Below are 23369 nucleotides of genomic sequence, written 5' to 3'. Positions count from 1 at the left end.
TTAATGTTTATTCATTTTTGAGAAACAGGGAGGGACAGAGGGTGAGTGGGGGCAGGGCAGAGAGAGAGGGAGACATAGAATCCGAAGCAGGCTCCAGGCTCTGAGCTGTCAGCTCAGAGCCCAATGTGGGGCTCAAACCCACGAACTGTGAGATAATAACCTGAGCCAACGTCGGATGCTTAACCGAATGAGCCACCCAGGAGTACCATATCTATCATGTCTTTTTAAAACATGATGCACGTTACATCCTCTCACACGCTATACACTTCCCCAGCTACAATGTAATTGTCTTAAATATTTTCTTTTCCTACATCTAGAATCACACCAAAGTGTGTTACGATTTTTGCTTCCACAGACCTGGAGGCCCTCCAAAGAGAAGGGGTTAGAGCTGTTTCTTGAAGGCTGGATCTCAGGCATGAAAACCTGAGCATTTTCTCCAAATGGCATGGACTGAGGAGAATGTCTGGACTGAGGACATTCAGATGGAGGAAGCCTCAATAATAATTGAAATAGAATTTTTACTTCACTGTGCAGCTTTGTGGTCAGATTAATCGATAATTTTATTTAGAAAAAAATGTGACTTCTATTGTACCTTACTCGGATTGCAAATTCATATTCAGAATTAAGTTCATAATGCTAACACTACTTTTAAAAATATGTGTTAAATACTTTACAGATTTTATGTAATTTGAATGATTTCATAGAACTTTTGGTTGGCTCCTGTACTGTCTGTATAGCTTATAATGCCGTCCACCCATCCCCAACTATGTCCCTGTCCCCACAGAAGGCTTACTAGTCATTTTCTATACTGTGATATTTACCACCCTCTCAGACAGTGGTTCTCAACCTTAGGAACTTAAAAATACTGAATCACCCGAGGAACTTAAAACTACTGATGTCTTAGCACCAACCCACAGGGATTCAAACTTAATTAGACAAAGTATTTCTAAAATTCCCTAGGTGCATCTAATGTACTGCCAAGATACCTTACTTGCATGTGCTCTGACTTGAGGCAATCAAAATTCTCAGGGAATCTGACTTAGGATAAGAGAAAGAAAAGGGTTGGCTCACTTCGGTGGGTTAGGTCTTATGCTCCTGAATAACAGGAGGAGTCAAGAAGTGAACAAGAGAAACAAAATATGTCCGCAATGAGAAGAAGAAGAAAACAGTCACTAGGAGAAGCACAGGGGTGAGAGTAGGAACCCTGCAGGAATCAATTTTTGTTACTCCAACCAAAGGAGTCCTGATTCGATGGTTCAGTTCAAAACCTCCTGCTCATTAACCTATAAATACAAATGATGCTGCCACTACAAATGTCACTCATTGCCCAATGGACTCATTTGGCATTTAAACATTTATGCTCTGTGTTTGAATCAATGCAGGCCATTTTACCCAAGATATATAGATGCTAGGTCATAAAAATTGGATATTACAACTAATACTCAAAAGTCCCAACATAGTAGGAATTTATTGTTGATAATAACTTATTTTGTGATTAAACAGGCTACTTACCTTAAAAATGAAGCTGGCGAGCATTGGTAAGACAAGTAATCTGATTGAAATAAATGAAACATAACATGAAAAGAATACCTGGTATCATATTTTACCTAGAGGAAAATGTATCCATCCCTTTTCTCAATCCCTACACAAAATGTTGTTTGACTCACAAAACATGAGTTATTCTCTAGATGAATGTGTAAGTTGGGTCACTGTCACCACTTCGAGGGACGGTGTCTAAGTCGGAACCCTCTTAATACCTGTTCCATGTCCACAACACATTAGAAGAGGCTCAATGAATCTTTTCTTGCTGAAAGTAAAATTTCCTATTCTAAAAAAATTACAAGCTCCTCTGGGACAACAGCCGAGTTTTTCACTTCAGTCATTACATCTAGCACAGCGCTTTGTGCAGAATAGAGACTTTATTAATGAATCTGTTTAATGAATAGATGAGGATCAGTTCAGCTTTTATATACCACTTGTACATATTAAAGATAAATTTTAGCACCAAGCCTACACATGAGGAGAAGTGATAGTTTTTACAATGCCATTTACAATAACGTTTGAATTCGATTAACATCTCTACTTCCCATATTGTAAAAATGCAATCCACACACCTTTTATTTGTAATTCACTCTCTTCTAGTAATAGTTGTTGTTCATATTGTAAATTTGCTAGTCCCAATGAGAACACATGGGAAAAACCTTAAATCATTACCCAATTCCACTGACATCCAAAGACTGTTTGATGCTCTAGTACAAGTCTTACTGGCACAAACATATGAAGACAGAAGACAAAAATGTGTTTGTAATGGTCACATAAACATTTTAAGCTTTTATTAGGGAAAAATCATGTTTTGTTAATTCAGTGAAATGATTTCTTTTGACAGAAAAAAGTCCATTTTCCATTCTCTTGGGAGTGTTTAGAGTATTAACAGAGATAGTAACCCAATATTTCTTCAAATGCAGCATTTTGGATTGATGAAAATGTGTATATATTATTAAACGATATTGGAATTTCAAAGTTTCTAAAGACATTTTTTTCCAATGATAGAGATCGAAAGCAAAACACTAAGTTAGAGTTACAAATCTACACTCTCATAGATATGGGAATAATATATTTTGTTCCATCAACATGTCTACTTTACATTATTCAGCACAAAGCTTTGTGAAATAAGAATCATGGGAATATAAGAATATAAAGGAAAAGGGTACAAATAACAGGTTCATAAACTGAGAAATGTACATAAATAAATCATGTATATGTGGGCAGTTTGCTTAGCTGGCAAGAAACAAAATATGGAAAATCTGCTTGTTAAACAATAACTACAGAGTGTGCTTTTATGATGTTTTTCACCACAGTAATTCATATTAGAGATAGAAGCAGTTGCATGTTAAATAAAATCATTGAGCATTGTTCCCCTCGCATTTCAAAGAGCTGACTTATGTTGTTTTTAGATGCCTCCCATTAGAAAGTAAATATTCCTTCAATGCTATGCATTTCACAAAATTTAATAAAGACGAACTGTAAATAAAGTCACAGGGAGATTTCAGACAGTTTTATTAGGAGATTGTTGAAAAGAAAAAAGAAAATTAAATACAATAACAGTAAACGTGGTTCTCACATTGAAACCAGGCTCAAAGAACTAGGCTACCATAGAAAAATTTCCAATTCTTGCATTATGATGTAAAAACAGATTTTTGTACAGATTTTGTACAACAAAATTCGTAATAACCTTTTATCATTTTTAGAAAACTTTAAATATATAGATAAAAATAGACAATTTTCATAGGTCCTACATGAAGATGAGTATGTTCTGTTCCAAGGGCTTGCATAGAGCGCAAATGTGGTTATAATATAGAACAACTAGACATTAATATTTTTAGGATTACAAAAGCATGGAAACCATAAAATGGGCACAATTTTACTCGTTTATACGGAAAAAAAAAACCCAAAACAAACAAATTTCAAACCAACCTGTATAACTAAAAAAGGAAAAAAAAAAACTTAAGTTACAGACTTAAAATAACATTTCGTGAATTGTAATATTTACAACATGTTAGTAAGATTTTCTCTTAACATATAGCTGTAGCTTCTTTCTTTAATCCTTGCTAAAATTCCTTTTATATCAAACCAAACACTAAAGCATTCTCAAAGGTCTTGAAAGTATGCATTTTAAAACTATTTAACCTACTTAACAGGTGACTCTATGCAAGGAGCAGAGCAATGGCTGATTCTACTACTTAGGTTCAGTTGTAGGCTTTTTAAAAAATTTTTTAAAAAATGTATGATTCAAAAGCTTGCCACAAGTCCCTCCAATTTTAAGTGTTGTAATCCTTTAAAGACTGCATCCAGGGAAAAGCAAGAAATACAGACAACAAGGAATAGAATCTCTTGTGCTCAAACAACAAAAGATGGTTATGGAAGAACTATGCATAGGAAACCAAGTTTCTACAAAGCATTTACTAACAGTATTTTAAATAAAAATATTGCTCCCTTTCAAGCAAGCTAAAATAGGAACTGTATACATAAGTTTATTATTGTATTAAAAAATGGACTCAGCTGGTTAATAGTGAACTACACAAAAGAAATATGTTCCAGTATTGCAAGGAAGACCTAAAAACTATAGAAGCTTAGTGCCAGAGTATCTACGGTGTTAATTTTTCTAATTAATACCGAATTGGAACTATCTTTAAACATTTTTAAGCTAGCTTTCTTGGACATTTAGGATTTTGCTATTTATGGTAATAAATAATGTTATGATCATAAAATCTTAAGATGACAGCAAAATCATAAAATGTACAGTGACTGTACTGATTCATAATATCAGTCTTTAAAGGTGTAACTCCAGATTAGTAAAAACAAAGAGAAGGTAACTTCAGTGGGTAATAAGCACTGTTTGCAGCTTTACTTCCAGTTATCTGCACAAAAGTGAAAACACATACTGTAACTTTCAAAAAGACAGTGAAAATAACACATAGGCACCCTTCCCTCTGACCAGGGGGGGAAGCACAACACATTTTAACTTTATCACTCAGCGCTACATGGTATTGGACTGATACATCAAGGGTTTGTTAGGTTTTGTTTTTCAGCAACATTAACATAATATGACATTAACATATAAAAATATTTCTGGTGTTTTGATTTACTGTTCAGCCACAATCCATTCTCAATAGTGCAGTTTGGGGCACTAACTAGGGTTCAATATACAAATAAAAGTGGCTGACACAGAGTTCTGATGTCACCAGATGCTTAAGATCTCATTCATTAATACTGTGACTCCAGACAAATATTTACATGCCTGCATGCGTTAAAACCAGAAAGATGTCTTTCTGACTAACAGGGTGACAAAACATATTTTCTAAAATTCTCATTTTCCTAAACTCTAGTATACTACTGCATACATAATACCTTCCTTGTATGTTTTATGTTTATATACTGTACATGTGACCAACAGTTTGAATAAGAAGCATCATTATTATTTTAAATTCTATATACCACTACCAGTTTGGAATGAAAACATGTTACATTTATTTTTTTTTAAGAAAAAAGACCTTCAGTGAAACCTTTTGGCTTATATTCAATGCTTCTTTTCAGATATGCAAAATGTTATTTCACTGGGTTGTTGTCAACATCCATTTGTTGGTCTTTTGGAATATGTGAAAAAAATCTTCAGGAGAAAACCCACAATTAGTTTAAAATCAAATGTAACAGAATATTACTCTTTGATTTATTGATTTTTTTGTGTTTTTTGTGTTTTTTTGTGTGTTTTTTTTTGTTTTGTTTTGTTTTTTGTTTTTTTTTTTTTTTTAGGAATCCTCTATGCCCCCTACAAGTTCATTTCCAAGTGTTCTTGCTGGTTTCTGGAGGACATAATTCTGTAAGTCTGGGTGACCACTGTTACAAGAGTCTCTTGATGTGCTCAGATACAGAATTTTCAGAGGAAGAAAATGGTTCATTCCATTAAAAAAAACAAAGCTAGGTCTTATTCAGACCTGTCTTTAACTCAGTATACAAGTGTCCAGCAGCAAAGTTGCAGTTATTAACTGTAAGAAGTTGATACTTGTACATTTACAAACATTCTCAGGTCTCTGGTATGAACCACAGGTGAAAATCAATGGAGGAAACTTTGTAGAATACTTAAACTTTTAAAGAACATTAATACACAAAATTGAGGAAGTTCCCGTAAAAGGACTTTATTTTTTCTGAACTTTCAAATGACGAATGTCTGCAAAGTTCTTTACTATAACATGGAATTTCTTCAACAGGAAAGATTCAGTACATGACAGTAGTTTTCAAATACAGTCTTCCATCTAAAAATGAACAATAAAAAATAATTAATTACATGACATTTGGGAGACAAATGTGAATATAATAACTAGGCTGCTATAAAATTTGTGTATCTTATTCTATCTTCATTTGTTTAGGAAGTAACATTTTTTCACATATTCTCAATGTTAATTTCGAAATTACATGGAGTTTATGTGATCAAAAAGAATACAGAGTTTCTCATAAATATATATTTGCTATTTTGATATCAGTTCCAGAGCACTCAGAAAATAAATAAGAGTGTGTGTGTGTGTGTGTGTGTGTGTGTGTGTGTGTGTGTGTGTTACTGATAGGCAAAGCTAGTTGATTTCTGTTGAATGACAATTACTTCCTCCAAGCTTGCAGAAACAAAGCCTCTCTGAATGCACTCAGGTGTAACTCCATCAAGAAAAACTAAGCTCCCATCATACTCCTTAGCAGTGTTGTTAAATATACCATGTAATGTAACAATTGTGCACATTTGTTGCTATTTATATGAAAGCCACCTAGGTTATTTCATCACTATCAATGAGCTATATAGTCTTTCCTCCTTGAAATGAAATTAACCAAATAATTAAATGGTAAGATGGAAATATATTACTCAACTTTTACCAACTGAGAAACTCACAGTCATGTGAAAAAGAAAAGCAAGTCAAATATTGGACACATTCAATAAACACATTTGAATGAAGCAAAATAAGAAACGGGAAATTAAAAATCCAGAGGAAAAAAAAAAACAAAATGTAAACTCATTTCTCAACTGTAACACCCTCTAAACTGCCAACATTGTGGTGTGGACTAAACTTTGGATATATAATGAAACCTTGGATTGCGAGTAACCTGTTCTGCAAGTGTTCTACATGACCAGCAAACATTTCTAATAAATTTTAACTTGATGAATGAGTCATGTCTTACAATACCAGTAGTATGTGACACTGAATGTCACATGATCACAAATGAGGCAAAGGTTCTTGAAATTTGCTTTGATATACGAGTGCTTTGGATTGCAAGTATGTTTCCGAAATGAATAACACTCACAAACCAAAGTTTTACTGTATTTATAGAAAATATATCTAAATTCCAAGTTTTAAGACCTACAGTAAAAGGTAATCTGAAAAGAAAATTTTCCAATCATTTTTAAAAATGCATACTGCCATGTAAATGTTTGCAAAATGACTGATAACTTCAAAAGCTGAAATATAAGGAAACAGAAATCACCTACACTAAATCCAGCAAATAGATATATATAGTCCAAATATTTGCAGATCCTCATCTTTAACACTAAGCTAATTGCATTCTCTCACATGACCTGTAGTAGACATAGTAATCAGTAAGGAACTTAAAACCAATGTTAAATAGTTTTTTACTTAGAAATATTGGTGTGCCCAAATTTCTACAGTCCTACTATGTTTTATTTTAGCCTAAATTGTCAGTTGTACCTCTCAGATGTCACAGACTCTGTTTTGTTCATTGATATATCCCAATAACCTGGCACATATTCAATAAACATGTGTTGAATGAATGAATGAATCAAAGACAGGTTTTGTGAGATTTACACAAAATAGATATTGAAATAAATAAATCACATAAATGTAAATACATATTTAACTTATTATACTGTTATCATTTAAAATCCACCATTTGGGGGCGCCTGGGTGGCGCAGTCGGTTAAGCGTCCGACTTCAGCCAGGTCACGATCTCGCGGTCCATGAGTTCGAGCCCCGCGTCAGGCTCTGGGCTGATGGCTCGGAGCCTGGAGCCTGTTTCCGATTCTGTGTCTCCCTCTCTCTCTGCCCCTCCCCCGTTCATGCTCTGTCTCTCTCTGTCCCAAAAATAAATAAACGTGGAAAAAAAAAATTTTTTTAAATCCACCATTTGCCTGGCTCAGTCAGTTAAGCGTCTGACTTCGGCTCAGGTCATGATCTCTCGGTCCGTGAGTTCCAGCCCCGCGTCGGGCTGTGTGCTGACAGCTCAGAGCCCGGAGCCTGTTTCGGATTCTGTGTCTCCCTCTCTCTCTGACCCTCCTCCGTTCAAGCTCTGTCTCTCTCTGTCTCAAAAATAAATAAACGTTAAAAAAATGTTTAAAAAAATAAATAAAATAAAATCCACCATTTGACTTCAGCCACATGCAAAAGAATGTCCGTGAGATTACTCTCATATTGGCTATTTTTTTTGTTATTTATCTATTATTTACTTATTTATTTAGAGTAAGAGAGAGAGAGCACGTGTGCGCGCTCACACCCAAGCAAGCCAGAGAGGGGCAGAGAGAGAGGGAAAGTGAATCCCAAGCAGGTCCCATGCTGTCAGCACTGAGTCCAAAGTGGGGTTCAATCCCACAAACCATGAGATCATGACCTGAACCAAAATCAAGAGTTGACACATAAAATGACTGAGTCACCCAGGTACCGCCCCCCACACCCCATACTTGCTAATTTCTAATAAGGTGTATCAAGTATTGGTTGCCTCTGTAAAATCAATCCAGTTAAACTTTAATAATAATATTTACTTGGAAGTCTCTAAATAATCAATCAATAATCATGTATCAGCAAACTTTAATATATGAAACATATAATAATGACAATGACTGTCTGTTCCCCATAAGTAGCATACACATTTGGATATATGATATAATCTGAGATTCACCAATGCAAATATATTATTAATCCAACTGAACACTATTTTTGAACAATGACTTAAAGGAATGAAAAACTATGCTAGATAATCATCCTAGATATGCTGTCTAAAAACATTTTACCTCCTGGCCTGTAATGATAATCTTTCATTAATACTAAATATTACTATAACTCAGAAGTAGCTATTACACTATTACAGCAAATATAGAAATTTCCTAAATCAAATATTAATCAAATACCAATATCAAAACCATAACATTTTGATGAAAATTTCTTTCTAAGTAAGGATATGACAGTACTATATTAACAGATTATAAAATATTTATTGTTTTTGCATGGAACATGGTGTGATTTCTTCTGTTTGCTTGGCTTGATTACAGCCACCTCTGAGACAAAACTAATTTTCTCACTTACATCATACATAAATATACCATCTATATACACATTATATATATGTGTAACTTTCTGGTTTCAGTTTAGCAGGAGTTCCTAATAATTACTTTGTAAATAATCCGAATAAACTTGGTATTATAAAATAAGCTAAAATTTCAGCCTTTCATATATTTAGTACAATGTGGCTAACAATTGGACACTTTTATTTTTTTTTTTTAAGTTTTTTTATTTACTATTGAGAAACAGAGAGAGACAGAGCATGAGCATGGGAGGGGCAGAGAGAGGAGGAGACACAGAATCCGAAGCAGGCTCCAGGCTCTGAGCTGTCAGCACAGAGCCTGATGCAGGGCTCGAACTCACAAACTGTGAGATCATGACCTGAGTCGAAGTCAGACACTTAACTGACTGAGCCACCCGGGCGCCCCACAATTGGACCTTTTTAAAGATAACTTTGATCCTAATGATTTTTTACTGCATAAAGCAACATACATTTAATAAAAATCTAGCAATAGAGGATTCAGAAGCAACTTAAAAAGCAGAGTACTAATATTTTTACCAAAGTTTCTAATTCTTAGCCTTTAATTACTTTATCCTTACTTTCTCCTTTTAGCTATCTCATCATTTCTGCTATGTAGTCAATTATGTTGAGAGTATCGTTCCCATTCTTACTTTAAGGAAACACAAAACAAAACAAACAAAAAAACCCACAATGTTTCCTAGCATTCCAGCATTAGATATTTGGACAAGAGACATTCTCAACTTCCTCCAAATTCAAATATCTAGTATTTTCCTCTCTAATCTTATCTGTTACCATTCTCCCCTCACTCCATGACCGTGACTCTCCTGTGCATTCTATGACACACCAAGCTCTGTGCTGTGTTGGATTATTTAGTCCTGTTCTTCCTTTCAGAAACCTAGAAGATAAGTACTTCCTCCTTCCCTGATTCCCTTCCTGCTCTCCTCTACGGAACTTCTCTAAACAGAGAGCTCCTATTTATTCTCCAGTACAAACATCCTAGGAATTAAATCCATAATACTTGTCTCACTTTGAAGTTGCATTTGGAGGCCTACTACATGGTGAGATCCACACAAGCAGCAGCCCATCAGTATTACTCCCATCAGTATTAGAATGATAGTGTTCAGCATGATGCTTGCCTTACAAGTTTGAAGCAATCCCACATGTTAAACTTTTGGGGAAATGAATCAATATATTAACATAACAAAAATAATTATCTTTGGCATGCTAGAAATTTATTTCTTATTTTTTTATCTTTTTAAAGTAGATTCCATGCCCCATGTGGGGCTTGAACGTATGACTCCAGGATCAAGAGGTGTATGCTTTATCAACTGAGTCAGCCAGGTCATATACGAAATACATTTATAAAAATTATATGCATTATATTTATGTGCTCAGTATCTGATCTACTATAATTCCATTTTTAATAAATGACTCCTTGCATTTTTGACTAATGTTCCTAACAGATGGACAAATGCATCAAGCATTAAAGATGCCAGCTATAAAACAGACCCCACCTGCTACAGTTAAGGCCGTTTCATGATTAAATAATACGTAGGCCTCAGAGATTATCTGCCTTAGAATTAACTGGAAGCAGATATACACCAGGCAAAGACAGACCCTGAAGAGTAACTCACTCTCCTTTTGACTGCAAAGCTTAACTTTCAAATCAGTTCTACTTTGTGATTTTGTCACATTTATTGAAACATACTTACGGATGATTCAAAGTCTGTAAGGAAAAAAACAGTTTTAACTAATTTTATATTGTTCCAGAGAAGTTAAACTGGTCTGCAATCCACAGCAAACAGCCCCACGTGTTATGTACCCAGAGAGCTAACAACAGGCCTCTGAATTATGGGACCACGGGTCTATCTCAGGCTTTTGATAACAAACCACCTGAGTGAAAGTAGAATGGTAAGGGTGCTAGGAAAGATATATGGGCCCATAATTCAAACTGACTATGTTTTTATGTTAAATAATAATGGTTTCAATACTTCTCTTCCTTGAGTCTTGAAACAGCACACAAAGCCATGGGGCCATAGAGAAGGCCCTACAAAAATGAGCTGGAGTACTTCCACAGCTAAGACTTTGTTGTGCAGAGGTGTGTGGTTTGATCTGCAAACTCAGAGGTCTAATTTATATATTTTGTTTTAAGGGCTGCCCTTTGTGCATTCTACTCACCTTCTAACTAGACAATCTCACACCTATCCACCCTTTCTCATATTGTATTCATCTATTTCTACACGTGGTGACCACGGAAAGATAGTTTTCTGTTTCTTCCTGATGCCAGGTTTACCAAACAATTATTCCTTGATATCTCGAATGGATGAGAGCTTTTTTTAAGATCACCTAAATTAGCAATAAAGGAAATGATGATTATTATTAGCATAGTTAATATTTTCTGAGCACTTGTGTTCAAGGCACTTACAGATTTTAACTCTAAACTTCCCAACAACTGAACATAATAGGTCTTCTCAGTGCCTTTTAAAAGTAGGCTACTAAGCTTGAAAAACTTAAGTCTCTTGCACATTTTCACAGAGCTTGCAAGTAGTGATTTGATATTTGTGTGAATCCAAATTTCACATCCATTCCACTATGTCGCTTCCCTTTAATAAGCAATTGGACCCTCACTGGAGGAAATACAATGTCTCTGACTTGTAGAGGTAAGAGATTGAATCTCAGTACCATCAGCCTCCTGCCTTGTGGATCTATTCCTCGTTGTATTCCCCAAGACAGGGTCTTTCTTTTGGTGTGCAGAATTTCAACTGAATAAATTGAAACAAGAACTAGAATTCTGATGGTTTGATTTAAAAAAAATCCTCCTTTAACACTATGATTATTTGCTTTTGTATGGGAGTTTGATATGACAGAAAAATCATCAAGCTACACTTTGTGCATGGGAGTACTTAATTAAAAAGTCTGTTCTAATTAAGAGCATTGGGGAGTAGGGAGTGAATGAAACGATTTAAATTACAAATTCCTAATAGTTCCAAAGTTCATTGTGATTTGATGCTTACAGCTATAATTTGGTGTGTAAGAAATTATCTACATCACAGAATAGTTTACTGCAGGTGTAAAGTTTTGTATGATATTTATCGTTACAATGAAGATTTAGCTCTATAGATAATGAGTTAAATTTTTAAAAATTCCTCGTAAAAATGGATCTCAGGTTTTAATAGTAAAGTTGAAGCCATCAGATCAGATCATTAAGCAGATAGTATATACCATTAAATGTATTATTTGCTGTGGTTGAGGAAGAAATAGGGAATCTGTCACAAAATTTCCAATTTTGGTTTGTTTTGTGTTCATGTATTAATTTTACTGTTTTGATATAATGCTTTTGCAGGTATTATTATATGTAGTTATTGGAAATATCTAATACATATAGACAGACATAGAATTTTGCTTTATTTCTACATATATTCTAAAACTAGAGTATTGAATAGCTTGATCATTTATTTTTAGAACTAACAAAACTTGTTCAATAACAACGACATTATATAATAAGATTTTATACTAGAAGATAGCATACAAGTTGGAACAATTTCAAATTGCTTAGTTGGGTGACACCAGAAATCCAATTCTTTCATTGTATGAAAAAGGGAGTCTGCTAGTGAAAGGTATTGTATAACGTGCAAATAGATATATATTCTAGTTTTGAATAGAACTCCCTTGCAAATATCCACAAGGATCTCTTACATGTTTTTTTTGCACAAAGGGCTTAATAAGTTACATTTCCTGTTAGGAAGTAGCTTTATTAAAAATGGCATCTATTTTTTTCAAAACTTATATCCAGACACCTGTAATCTAACAAAATTTGCTGCTTTCACAAAACAGTTGTATGTACACATATCTCACTACTCCAGAGCTGAGGAAAATATTAACATGACAGAGGCAAACATATAAGATCATGTATCCAGAAACTTTGATATTTACTTAAAGACTATTAGGTTAATATTAGCCCTGAGCCTCTCTCAACATCATGTCTTAATCATACAAAGTAAGAGAAACCAAAACAAGTGATGAAAACAAATGTTAATGATTCATGTGATATTTGATAAGACAACGAGAGGAAGTCAAAATAAAAGCAAACAAACAGGAACAGATGGGAAGGATCTTTGTCAAGTCATAACCCCTCTTCTAAAACCCCCAAAGGAAGAAGCTAATTAAAGAAAATATTGTTTCTTGCTTTTTTTTATAACTTTATATTTAGAGTAAGAACATTCTGCGACTGCTAAAGCAAAGAAGCAGAGACACAAAGTCTACATTTACATGAGAAATATTTTAAGAGAGATTGATGTTCAGCAGAGGCCCTTTTATGAGAGGATTCTGAGTAAATATCATTTCTTCTCATGAAATGCAGTTAACTAACGGTCCAAGAAACTTCCAGAAGTTATATTGAAGGTTGTGTTCAAATATAATTAAAGAGTAAAAACTGAAAAATTTACAACAGATTTTGAATTTTATGTAACTCGGGGTTATGGCTGCATAATGTGAGGCCCACAGAGTTGGGTCAAAGTGAGAGAGAACTGGACCCCAGATCCTTTTGGAATGCTTTCTGCATAAGTACCTAGTGCTATTCTAGAGAGTGGGCATGGGCTGTGTATACAAGAGCACTGCAACAAGTGTATTCTGTCTATACAAGCCAAATATACTAGTACAAGCTGTAGGTAATATGCTACCTAAAGAAACAATATGGCCCAGCTCATTAGAAATCAGAGCAGATAATATCATGTTTATTACTAGGCTAGTATGAAGTAAAGCTCTTGATTGTAGTTAATAGTGATGACAAGGGGCGCCTGTGTGGCTCAGTTGGTTAAGCTTCTGGATTCGGCTCAGGTCATGATCTCAGAGTTCCTGAGTTCCAGCCCCACACTGGGCTCTCTGCTCTCAGCGTGGAGCCCGTTTTGGAACCTCTTCCTCCCTTTCTCTATGCCCCTTCTCTTTCTCTCTCCCCCTCTCTCAAAAATAAACAAACATTTTAAAAAATGACAAAAAAAGTACACTCAAAAACTGCTTTTATATATTTCTCAGTTTCCTTCAAAGAAGAAAGTAAATGACAGACCGCAGTCTAGTTTAAAACATGTTCTTAGAAGATCATCTAAAGCTATAATATATAGATTGAAAGGTAACTAAGCTTTAGTCAAAGATAATAAAAGGGAAACTCTGTCCATTCCTTGTGAAGGAATTTTGTATCAGACTTTAGGTAAGCACAAGAATCAAGGAGGGACCCAAACTTTGGCAATTCAACAACTTGAAGCAGGTGGAACTGGACTGTAGGTTTTGTGTGGCTAGAAAGGATCATCATTGGGCAACTGGTCTACTCACAACATCCTTTCTAAATAGGATACTAAATAGACAAACCAGTAATGAAAGCTGGGCTGAAAATATGCAGGGAAGGCATCTGAAGATCTACAGATAACTATGGTTAATCTCCGCTGGCTTGAAGTTATTTAGTCAACTCCAGCCCTAGGCAAAATACTTTCCCAAATGGCTAGATCAGCTTAAAATATTTCATTTCCTCTGAGAAGTGACATTCTTGCTGTCTGTATCTTAAAGAATAGGCTCTGCCTGAATTTTAGGCTCAGTGATGATGTTGATGCTCTCTGTGGACAAAGAAGAATTTGTTATCAGAGATTAAGATAATGCTGCTTTACTGGATGCTAAAGGTCTTTTATTCTGCAACTCAAGAACCTTCCCCAGTGGGGTAGAAATCTGGACCCTGTGGTTCCATTAACTGATATCTATGTAGGAGCTCAATGTTCTTAAAACCATACCTCCAAAGGGGCGCCTGGGTGGCGCAGTCGGTTAAGCGTCTGGCTTCAGCCAGGTCACGATCTCGCGGTCCGTGAGTTCGAGCCCCGCGTCAGGCTCTGGGCTGATGGCTCAGAGCCTGGAGCCTGTTTCCAATTCTATGTCTCCCTCTCTCTGCCCCTCCCCTGTTCATGCTCTGTCTCTCTCTGTCCCAAAAATAAATAAACGTTGAAAAAAAAATTAAAAAAAAAAAAAAAAAAAACATACCTCCATGACCACAACCAAACAAAATTGATTAAAAAATCATCATCATCAATTATCTGCTGCTTATCTATGCAACAGGGAACAGGCCATTCTGTACTTAATGTTAAGAAATCATCCCTCTGACAAAATGTTTTAACCATGAATAATCAGCCTATACTCATGGAGAGGGTTTGGATCCCATATATTGTATTACTAGAACCTAAGTGTTGTTACAACTGTGAGTCATAGGATTCAAACTTGTCCCCTCAAGTTGCTTTTACTATGCCAACACTTAAAAAGCTTCGCTATCCTAGGGGCACTCGGGTGGCTCAAATAGTTATGTGTCAGACCCCTGATTTTGGCTCAGGTCAAGATCGTAGAGTTCGTGAGTTCAAGCCTCATGGTCCATGGGTTCAAGCCTTATGTCGGCCTCTGCGCTGACAGTGTGGGGACTGCTTGGGATTCTCTCTCTCCCTCCCTCTCACTCTTGCACCCTTTCTCTTTCTGTCAAAATAAATAAATAAACTTTTTCTAAAAAAATTTTTAAAAAAGCTTCACTATCCTAGAGAAATTGATTAAACTCTGGCTATAATATCCTTAATAACAGATAACATACCATATGATGTTGTGTATTTCTAGTAACTTGAACATTGCCTGGAATCTGGAGAGAACTATCAAATTAAGATCACAAAATGAGGGGAAGATCATATGCCCCTGAATGCATACCTTGAGAAAAATACAGTCTCATGTGGGTGGTATATTGGCTTAGAATATATAAGCTGAGCCTACTCATGAGGAACTATCAGATGAAAATGATAAACATTCTATTAAGACTGTATTCTTCCAAATGTCAATTTTATAAATTTTTTAAAGTCCAAGGAAGAGCTCAAGATCAAGGAGACTAAAGAGGAAATAACAACTAAATAGAATATGTGATACTAATTTGGATTCAGTAATGCTGTAAAAATGCTATAAAGGACATTACTGGGTCAAAGCACAAAATTAGAATTTCAACATCAGATCAAATAAGAGTAATGTGTCAATGAAGTATTCACTGAGATGATAATTATACTGTGTTTATGTATAAGAGAACACCCTTATTTTTAGTAAATACTTCCTATGTTTGGGTAAATATAGCAGGTAAAGGGCCACGATGTTTACAACTTATTCTCAAATCCTTCAGAAAATACTATACAAATAGAAATAATTATAAAGCACATGAGACAAAGTATTAACAATAGATGAATCTTGGTAAAGGACATATGAGAGTTTTAATAGTTTTTTTTAAAATTTTTTGAAAGTATGGTTTCCTTTCAAATACAACTTAAATAAATAAAATAGTTTGTCTAAATCATACAAAGTTTTAATACTTCACTGATACCAGCTATTTGTTAATAACTCATTGAGGATATACACTCTCCACTATCCACATATACTATTTCACTGATTATGTAGAGAGTATTCTCATAGTAAATATTTTCTGCTTAACAACTAGGCTTTTGAGAAATCCTATTCAAGTATTAGATAGTAAGACGACACTTAGTGATTTTGTTAATAGAGTTCCCCCAAACACCAGATTCAGTTTCATGAAACCTACTGGACTGAGGGTGTGGACATAAGCTGGATTCTGGTCTATTGGTCCATTATGTTTTAACTGTAAATTTACAATTGTGAAGTTTATGAAGTCTGCTTAACTGTATTACCTGTTAGTGAGGATTATGCATGCTAATGTGCATTTGTTGGTATAAGGAAAGTACTGTTCTGATTAGCTGTGTTTGAAACACAGTTTATTTTTTTAAAGTTTATGAAAAACAAAATAAAAGGAGAACACAAACATCTTTAAAGTTTTGTTTCTGTAAACAAAGAAAAATTATATTGCTGGTAGGTCTACTTTGGTAAAGTATTTGTGTGTGTGTGTGTGTGTGTGTGTGTGTGTGTGTTCTAATTAAGCCTTCATTAGTAAGAAGTGGGAAACCATCACAGTGGTTAATGTACCAGCAAGTGAGAATGGGGTGCTTTGTACTTAGGTTACCTTGTCCTGATTTGGAAGGTGAGACCTTCCAACTTCAGCAAAGTAAAGCACAGTAAAAATCTCTCATTACTTTCTCCATTCTTCTATTCATTTCTGGAATAAAGACTAAGACACAGGTATGTAAGGAAATAATCATTTGAGGGCATATCTGAACCCGAAGGATGAGTGGATAAATTATCTACTATGCTTAATTAAAACAGAAAGTAGGAAAAAAAGTGATTTTATTTGATAAAATAAGACACTGCAGGAAAGGGAAATGGGTCTTTTAAACCAATCATTTGTATCCTTCAGAATTGCAAGACACAGTCAAAACCCTCAGTGAATAAATTGTTTTCAGAATAAACTTACGTGTTATCTCTGGGGGAAAAACGGTGACAGAAGAACAGCGCTTGCAGACCCTAGTGATTTTAAGTTTGGAGGGAAAAATCATCTTTCTTTTAGAAGTTTAACAGTTACTATTTTTTCCCATTTTCTCTAGCATGACTAAATAAGCTGTTTTAATAAAGTTATATTTGTTTAGGGAAGCACCTGTAAGTGAATTAAGCTCTAAATCTCTAGAGCTTTATTTAACACATTTATACAATCTGAACCAAAATATGGGTCTGGTGCTAAACTTGACAAATGACAACCTTACATGACAAAGTCTCAAATTTTTTAAATAAATATGAGAACTATTTTAATGAAAGAAATGACACTTTTGTGGAGAACAGCTTTTCTTTATATCTTATCTAATAGAATTATCAACTATTATTTAGACAGTAGGTGGGTAAGAACAGTAACATGTTATACAAGAATTATTAAATAATGTAAACCTTAAAGGCACTAAATTTCAAAATTAACCCTCAAAAGATCAACCCAGTGAAGTGTAAAATTATATTAAAGAGACAGACTAACAAACAGACAAGAAAATGTGTTGACAGAATGATCATACCTAAAGAAAGAATATGAAAATCGGTAAGAGTGTTTGCCTAGAAATGTAGCCTAGAGAAAGCAGTTAATCTGGCAAGTTTTACAAATGCTCATGAGAGCACCTACCAGGGATAAAGTTCCCTTTAAAGATTGAGGTACACATCTGATCTACCTTTAGATATGTTTTTGCATCCATAAAATATTTGATTATATAATACTCCTTGTTCCAATCCCAATCTTGCCAGATAATGCAACAATCTTATTTTCTGCATGCATAGTCACTTCGGTAGGAATCTATTAAGATGGCCAAATGCACCCTGCCTCCTAATATTCTCATACTTGTGTGGTCCCTGTCTCCTTTAAGTGTGGGCTCTACCTAGGGACTTGCTTCTGATGAAGAGAATATGGCAAAAGTAAAGGAAAGTCACTTCCAAGATTAGGTCATAAAAACCGACTTTCTTCCTGCTGGCAGGCTCTCTCTCTTTCTCTCTCTGGATCTTTTCACTTGCTCGATCTACTGAAGCAGGTTGCTGTGTACTGAATTGCCCTATGTAAAGTCCTTGTGGCAAAGAGCTGATGGTGGCCTCTGGCGAATAGCCAACAAGGGAACCGAGGCCCTCGATCCAACACTCTTAAAGACAGGAGGCATGCCAACAGCCATGTGAAAAAGCTTGGAAGTGGATCCTGCCTTAGTTGAGTGTAGAGAAAACTGCAGCCCCTTCCAACATCTTATTGTAGCCTGGGAGAGACCTCAAAGCAGATGACCCAACTAAGCTATTCCCAAATTCTCTTGAGATAATAAATGTTGTAAACCACGAGGTTTAGAAATAATATGCTGTGCCACACTGCATAATTAATACTCCTTTCTTTACAAGGAAGATATGCTGGTCAATGTCACAAATAAATACTTCGGTTCTGTGACTCACAGTGTTTTAGTATAGTACCTCAGTTTGCTTTCTTCTGGAACACAGAAAAGATTGATAACCCAACTCTGGGTCATTTTGAATTCACCAGGCCAAATGCCACTTTGTGAGTTCTCTTGGAAGGTTGCCTATACTTCAGAGAAATAGCAGAACCAACCTGCATGTTTGCCAGTACAATATTGTCTTACAACACCAAACTAATTTTTAAAAAACTCTGATTTGCTACTAATGAAATGGATTATTCTATAAGACAGAATATTTTTACATCTTTAGAGGATTTGTTTAGCCTTTTAAAACTCAATATTGTATATATGTATATCCATATCCATATATATATATATATATATATATATATATATATACACATATATATATATATATAAATACATATTCAATATGTATATCCTCTGTTAAGTAGAAGTAACTTTACTTATATTACCTTAGGGCAATTTGATTTACTGGGAATGAAAAATAGGTTTTCCTTAAAGATTGATGATCTTATTTCATGATGTATGGTGGCCTCAGAAATAAAAATGATAATTGTCAATAGTCTAATTCTTGTAACAAACTTGTCTCAGAATAATAGTCATTGTATCAAATAGTTGACCCAATGTCACAGAACCAACCATCCCAGGAAATTGTAAAGCTCCATACTGCTGAAGCTATTACCATTTAACGAATGTCCAAAAAAGAAAAAGGACCAAAAGAAACAAAAAAGATTCTAGATCTCTCTATTAAAGGCACTTGGAAAGATACAAGATTGAAGAAGAAACCAGACAATCTTTTTAATGTCCCTCCAAACTTTTGATTCAGTAGTGGTGATGGGCTAAGTTCAATTTTGATTAAACATGGTATCTTGCAATATTCGAAACTGTTGTTTGTCATACTGCATGCTTCCCAAGGAAACAGACATAATTCTTTTTGCAAACTGATCAGGAAATATCAACAAAACCAGCCACAAACAATGACAAATGTAAGCCACTAAATGCTTTCTAAAGTGGAAAACAATGAGAAAACAAACAAAAACGACAAAATGTGCTATTACAAAAATATGCAATGCTAATAGATAACTTTACATTTTATGAATTGCCTCTGTCTCTAGACACAAAGAATTTCAGGACACATTTGAGCACTCTGGACTGACTTACAATTTATGTTTAAGTTCCAATTTGTTCTCAGCATATATTAAAAACCATGAGATTGTCAAATTTCTTTAATTCAATTTCAAAAAATAAACACAAAAAAGTCTACAAATAAACATTTAAAGTATAATGTAATAAATGTGCATATATTTAGGAAGAAGATAAATGCTGATATATGTATATTTCATGCCTAGTGTCAAATTCTGCCCTGGGTCATGGTAACACAGGCCACTAGTTCCATCACAATTAATAGCTTGTGGCTGTGGCCACTGTCAGCATTTCCTTATTTTCCCATCACTACCAATTGTGACATGAATAAAATTAACTTATACGTCACCATGTAGATCATTATATCCTGAATTAAGGTTAGACTTCTAGAAGCATTATGAATTTAAGGAACTCATCTAGGCTTATGTCAAAACTGCTTTATAGTAAAATCTTTATTTTCCCATCAGAGAAACTATAGGTTATTTTTTTAGTGCTAATTCACAGTTACACTTAGATAATACCAAATTGCTCAGCCAAAAATGCCTAATTTTATCGTAATATCCTTGATTCATTTCCATTGGGCAAACCTCAGTTCTACCTCTTTTTAAGGAAACCTACTTGTAAGCCTTAAGGATATTAACTTGTAAGACTTGATTAATAAATTCTGCCTGTTTTCCCACCATAATAGCATTTTGGTGTCTGTATGAAGAGCTCATTTTAACAGCTCTCTTTAACAGGTTGGTTTTTTGCTACTTCAGTGGTCGGATGAGAATTCTTTCAATGCTTCAACTCTAACCAGACACTTGATGACTTTATTACCAAATGCTTTATGTATTGAAAACTCATGATGCTCCTAAAGCTTAAAAATATACTGCAGGACTAGTATTATTTTGGTGTAACACACACTTGGTTTTGATAATTCAAAACACTCTTACATGAACATTTTTTTACTTACTTACCAAGTCCAAAGAATAAGTGTAATTTTTACTTTTCCCTTCATCAAAATAAGAATGTATTATACTGTTCAAATGATTGCAAAGAATATGTATGCATCAGAGGGAAAGCTAACAATGAGAGTAAATTATTGTTGCTTTTTTGTTTATGACTCTATTCAATGTAGTTTGATTACTTGAAAGGACTGATATCCAACATATTGCCATATGAAACAATATCATGAAAAATACATGTCTCTTAATGCAAGAGTTGAATTGACAGTTTGTCATAGGTAAAATCTGCAGAATCAACAAAGATGCAAAATAAATAAGTCAAAATATGAGTTATCTAATATACCACTACGTATTTTTAGCATTCTCTATTCTAATTTTATGTACGTAATCTAGCACTGTAATTTTTTTGGTCCCAGTTTTATTACATTCACTATAATGGACAAAATTCAACGCTGAGTAATCCATCCTTTCTGACTGCCATTAAAAAAAAAAGAAAGCTACTTTATGTTTTCTCTATTAAAAAAAAAAACTATTAGGTCATTCATTACAAATAAGGATGGTAGAGAAATGTATTAACTCAGTCATTTGAGCATTCTTTCCTTCCTAATGTTGCATTTGTTACTCTTTATAGTAACCTTTTCTTGGAGAGGTGGCTTGACACTCTAAAAGAATGACAATATCAAGATTAGGCAAAGAGATTCTATATTTTCAACCTAAGGCTTTAATGGTGTCCAAAGCTGTATCTCTTGTCTGGTCCTCATGTTCAAACTACCTCATACCCACGCTCCAGCTTCACATTCACCTGGATGCTTACTTTACAACTCTATCTAAATGCCCCCAATGACCTGGATCTCTTTCCCTGACTACCTACTTCGAATTATAATCAAAAAGAATGAAATCTTGCCATTTGCAACTACGTGGATGAAACTGGCGGGTATTATGCTAAGTGAAATTAGTCAGAGAAAGACAAAAATCATATGACTTCACTCATGTGTGGACTTTAAGAGACAAAACAGATGAATATAAGGGAAGGGAAGCGAAAATAATATAAAAAGAGGGAGGGGGACAAAACAAAAGAGACTCATAAGTACGAATTACCAACCGCTGTTTCTGAAGTCATATGTTGTTTTCCCCTTGTCCTTCACTGCTCACTTCCTCTTATTCCTTGCACAACACCAGAACTCGAATTCTCATTACCTGACTTCTGAGTTCATTACATTCTTCTTTATTCTTATTCTAGACCAACACTTCCCATGCAATGTTTATATTGGACTTAGGACTTAATATGTTAATTTCAGATATAAAACAAAGGGGACAAGATTTTTTCATATTATTTTGCAGTAATCATACCAATGAAGTGCTTAACGAGAAAATTTATTTTCTTTTTCATTTATATTTTATTTATTTCAGATATAAAGCAAGGGGGACCAGGTGCAAAACAAAGGAAAACAGATAAATATGCCTAAATATTATTTAGGTATCTGTTTAACGCCATACTCAGAAGCAAGCATAATATTTATGTATCTTCCATTTGAGAAAATTATATAAAATATGTCAATAATATGGCTACTCAGAAGATTTAGACTTACATATGTAGACTTAAATGAATCGTTACCAATCACCCAATTGGAATTAATTGGTTTGTTTGTGTTCTGCAAGTACTTTTGTTTCCATTTCAGAAGCACTAGATCAAAGCCGTACTTCTTTAGAAGAGAATGATAGATCTTTTATATCTTAAGGGAAAAACAATAAAATTTTCTAAATTTCAGGTTCAATCTGTTAAATTAATTTTACTTGAATACAGCTTCCCAAAAGTGTACTAGTGAGTCCTTATAAACAACAAAGTTAAAAATAAATCCTATCGGAAAAACTTCAAAGTATGACTACCTAGAATGTTTATAGAGTATGTTGGTTTTTAGATACAGAGACATACACGTAGGTATATGATTTGACCATATTTTGATTTGTTAAAGTGATTCCTGGTTTCCTGTACAAATTTAATGTGTAAATATTTCATATTTCTATATAACTAAAATTTGATTTTATTCCTACCACCGCTGAGCAATACATGGACACCCACAGCTTTATCAAAAAGTATTAACTCAATGCATATTTTACTAGAATTATTTATGTATCTCTATATCTCACTAGATCAACTATCTAGAAACAATATCATGTGTTTTCATTTTTTAAATAGCCCCAGCACTTGGTGTATAAGCATTTGTTAAAGTGAATTGGTTACAACAGATAGATTTACCAAGAATTAGTTACCAGAGACAGTTTGCCAAAGTTCATTCCTTGAAATATTATTTTTAATTCAATAAAAAGGTTTTGTAATCAGATGATTTTAGGAAATGCTAATTTGACTTTTAACTGAAATATATCAACTTTAACACAGGACTCTTAGAGTCTTTAGAGTATTAAAAATGAACTTCGAAAATTCAAGAAGATATATATTTTTAAATGACATTCATTTTTCACAGATGGCCATTTTTAAGTTTTGTTTTCCCAAACTGTTCATGAGATGATTCTCAGAAGAAGACATTGATATCAGTCTAGAAGCCATGCTGGAGGAGCATGTTCA

At 34.4% G+C, this 23369-nt stretch overlaps 1 protein-coding gene across 1 annotated transcript in view; it reads right to left on the bottom strand.

Moving 5' to 3' along the window:
* Positions 1-3040: 3040 nt before the first annotated feature.
* The window catches only part of DACH1 (dachshund family transcription factor 1), a 436159-nt gene continuing 415830 nt past the window's right edge, over positions 3041-23369 (bottom strand). Inside the window, exon 12 of the mRNA XM_086710704.1 lies at positions 3041-5810. Within this exon, the coding sequence (XP_086566830.1) occupies positions 5773-5810 (38 nt within the window). The 3' untranslated portion in view covers positions 3041-5772. The remainder of the gene's footprint in view (positions 5811-23369) is intronic.

The sequence above is a fragment of the Puma concolor genome, chromosome A1, assembly GCF_028749965.1.
Source record: "Puma concolor isolate L17-30 chromosome A1, mPumCon1.1.hap2, whole genome shotgun sequence".
In the NCBI taxonomy this organism is placed as follows: Eukaryota; Metazoa; Chordata; class Mammalia; order Carnivora; family Felidae; genus Puma; species Puma concolor.
This window is presented reverse-complemented; position numbering and strand designations above follow the sequence as displayed.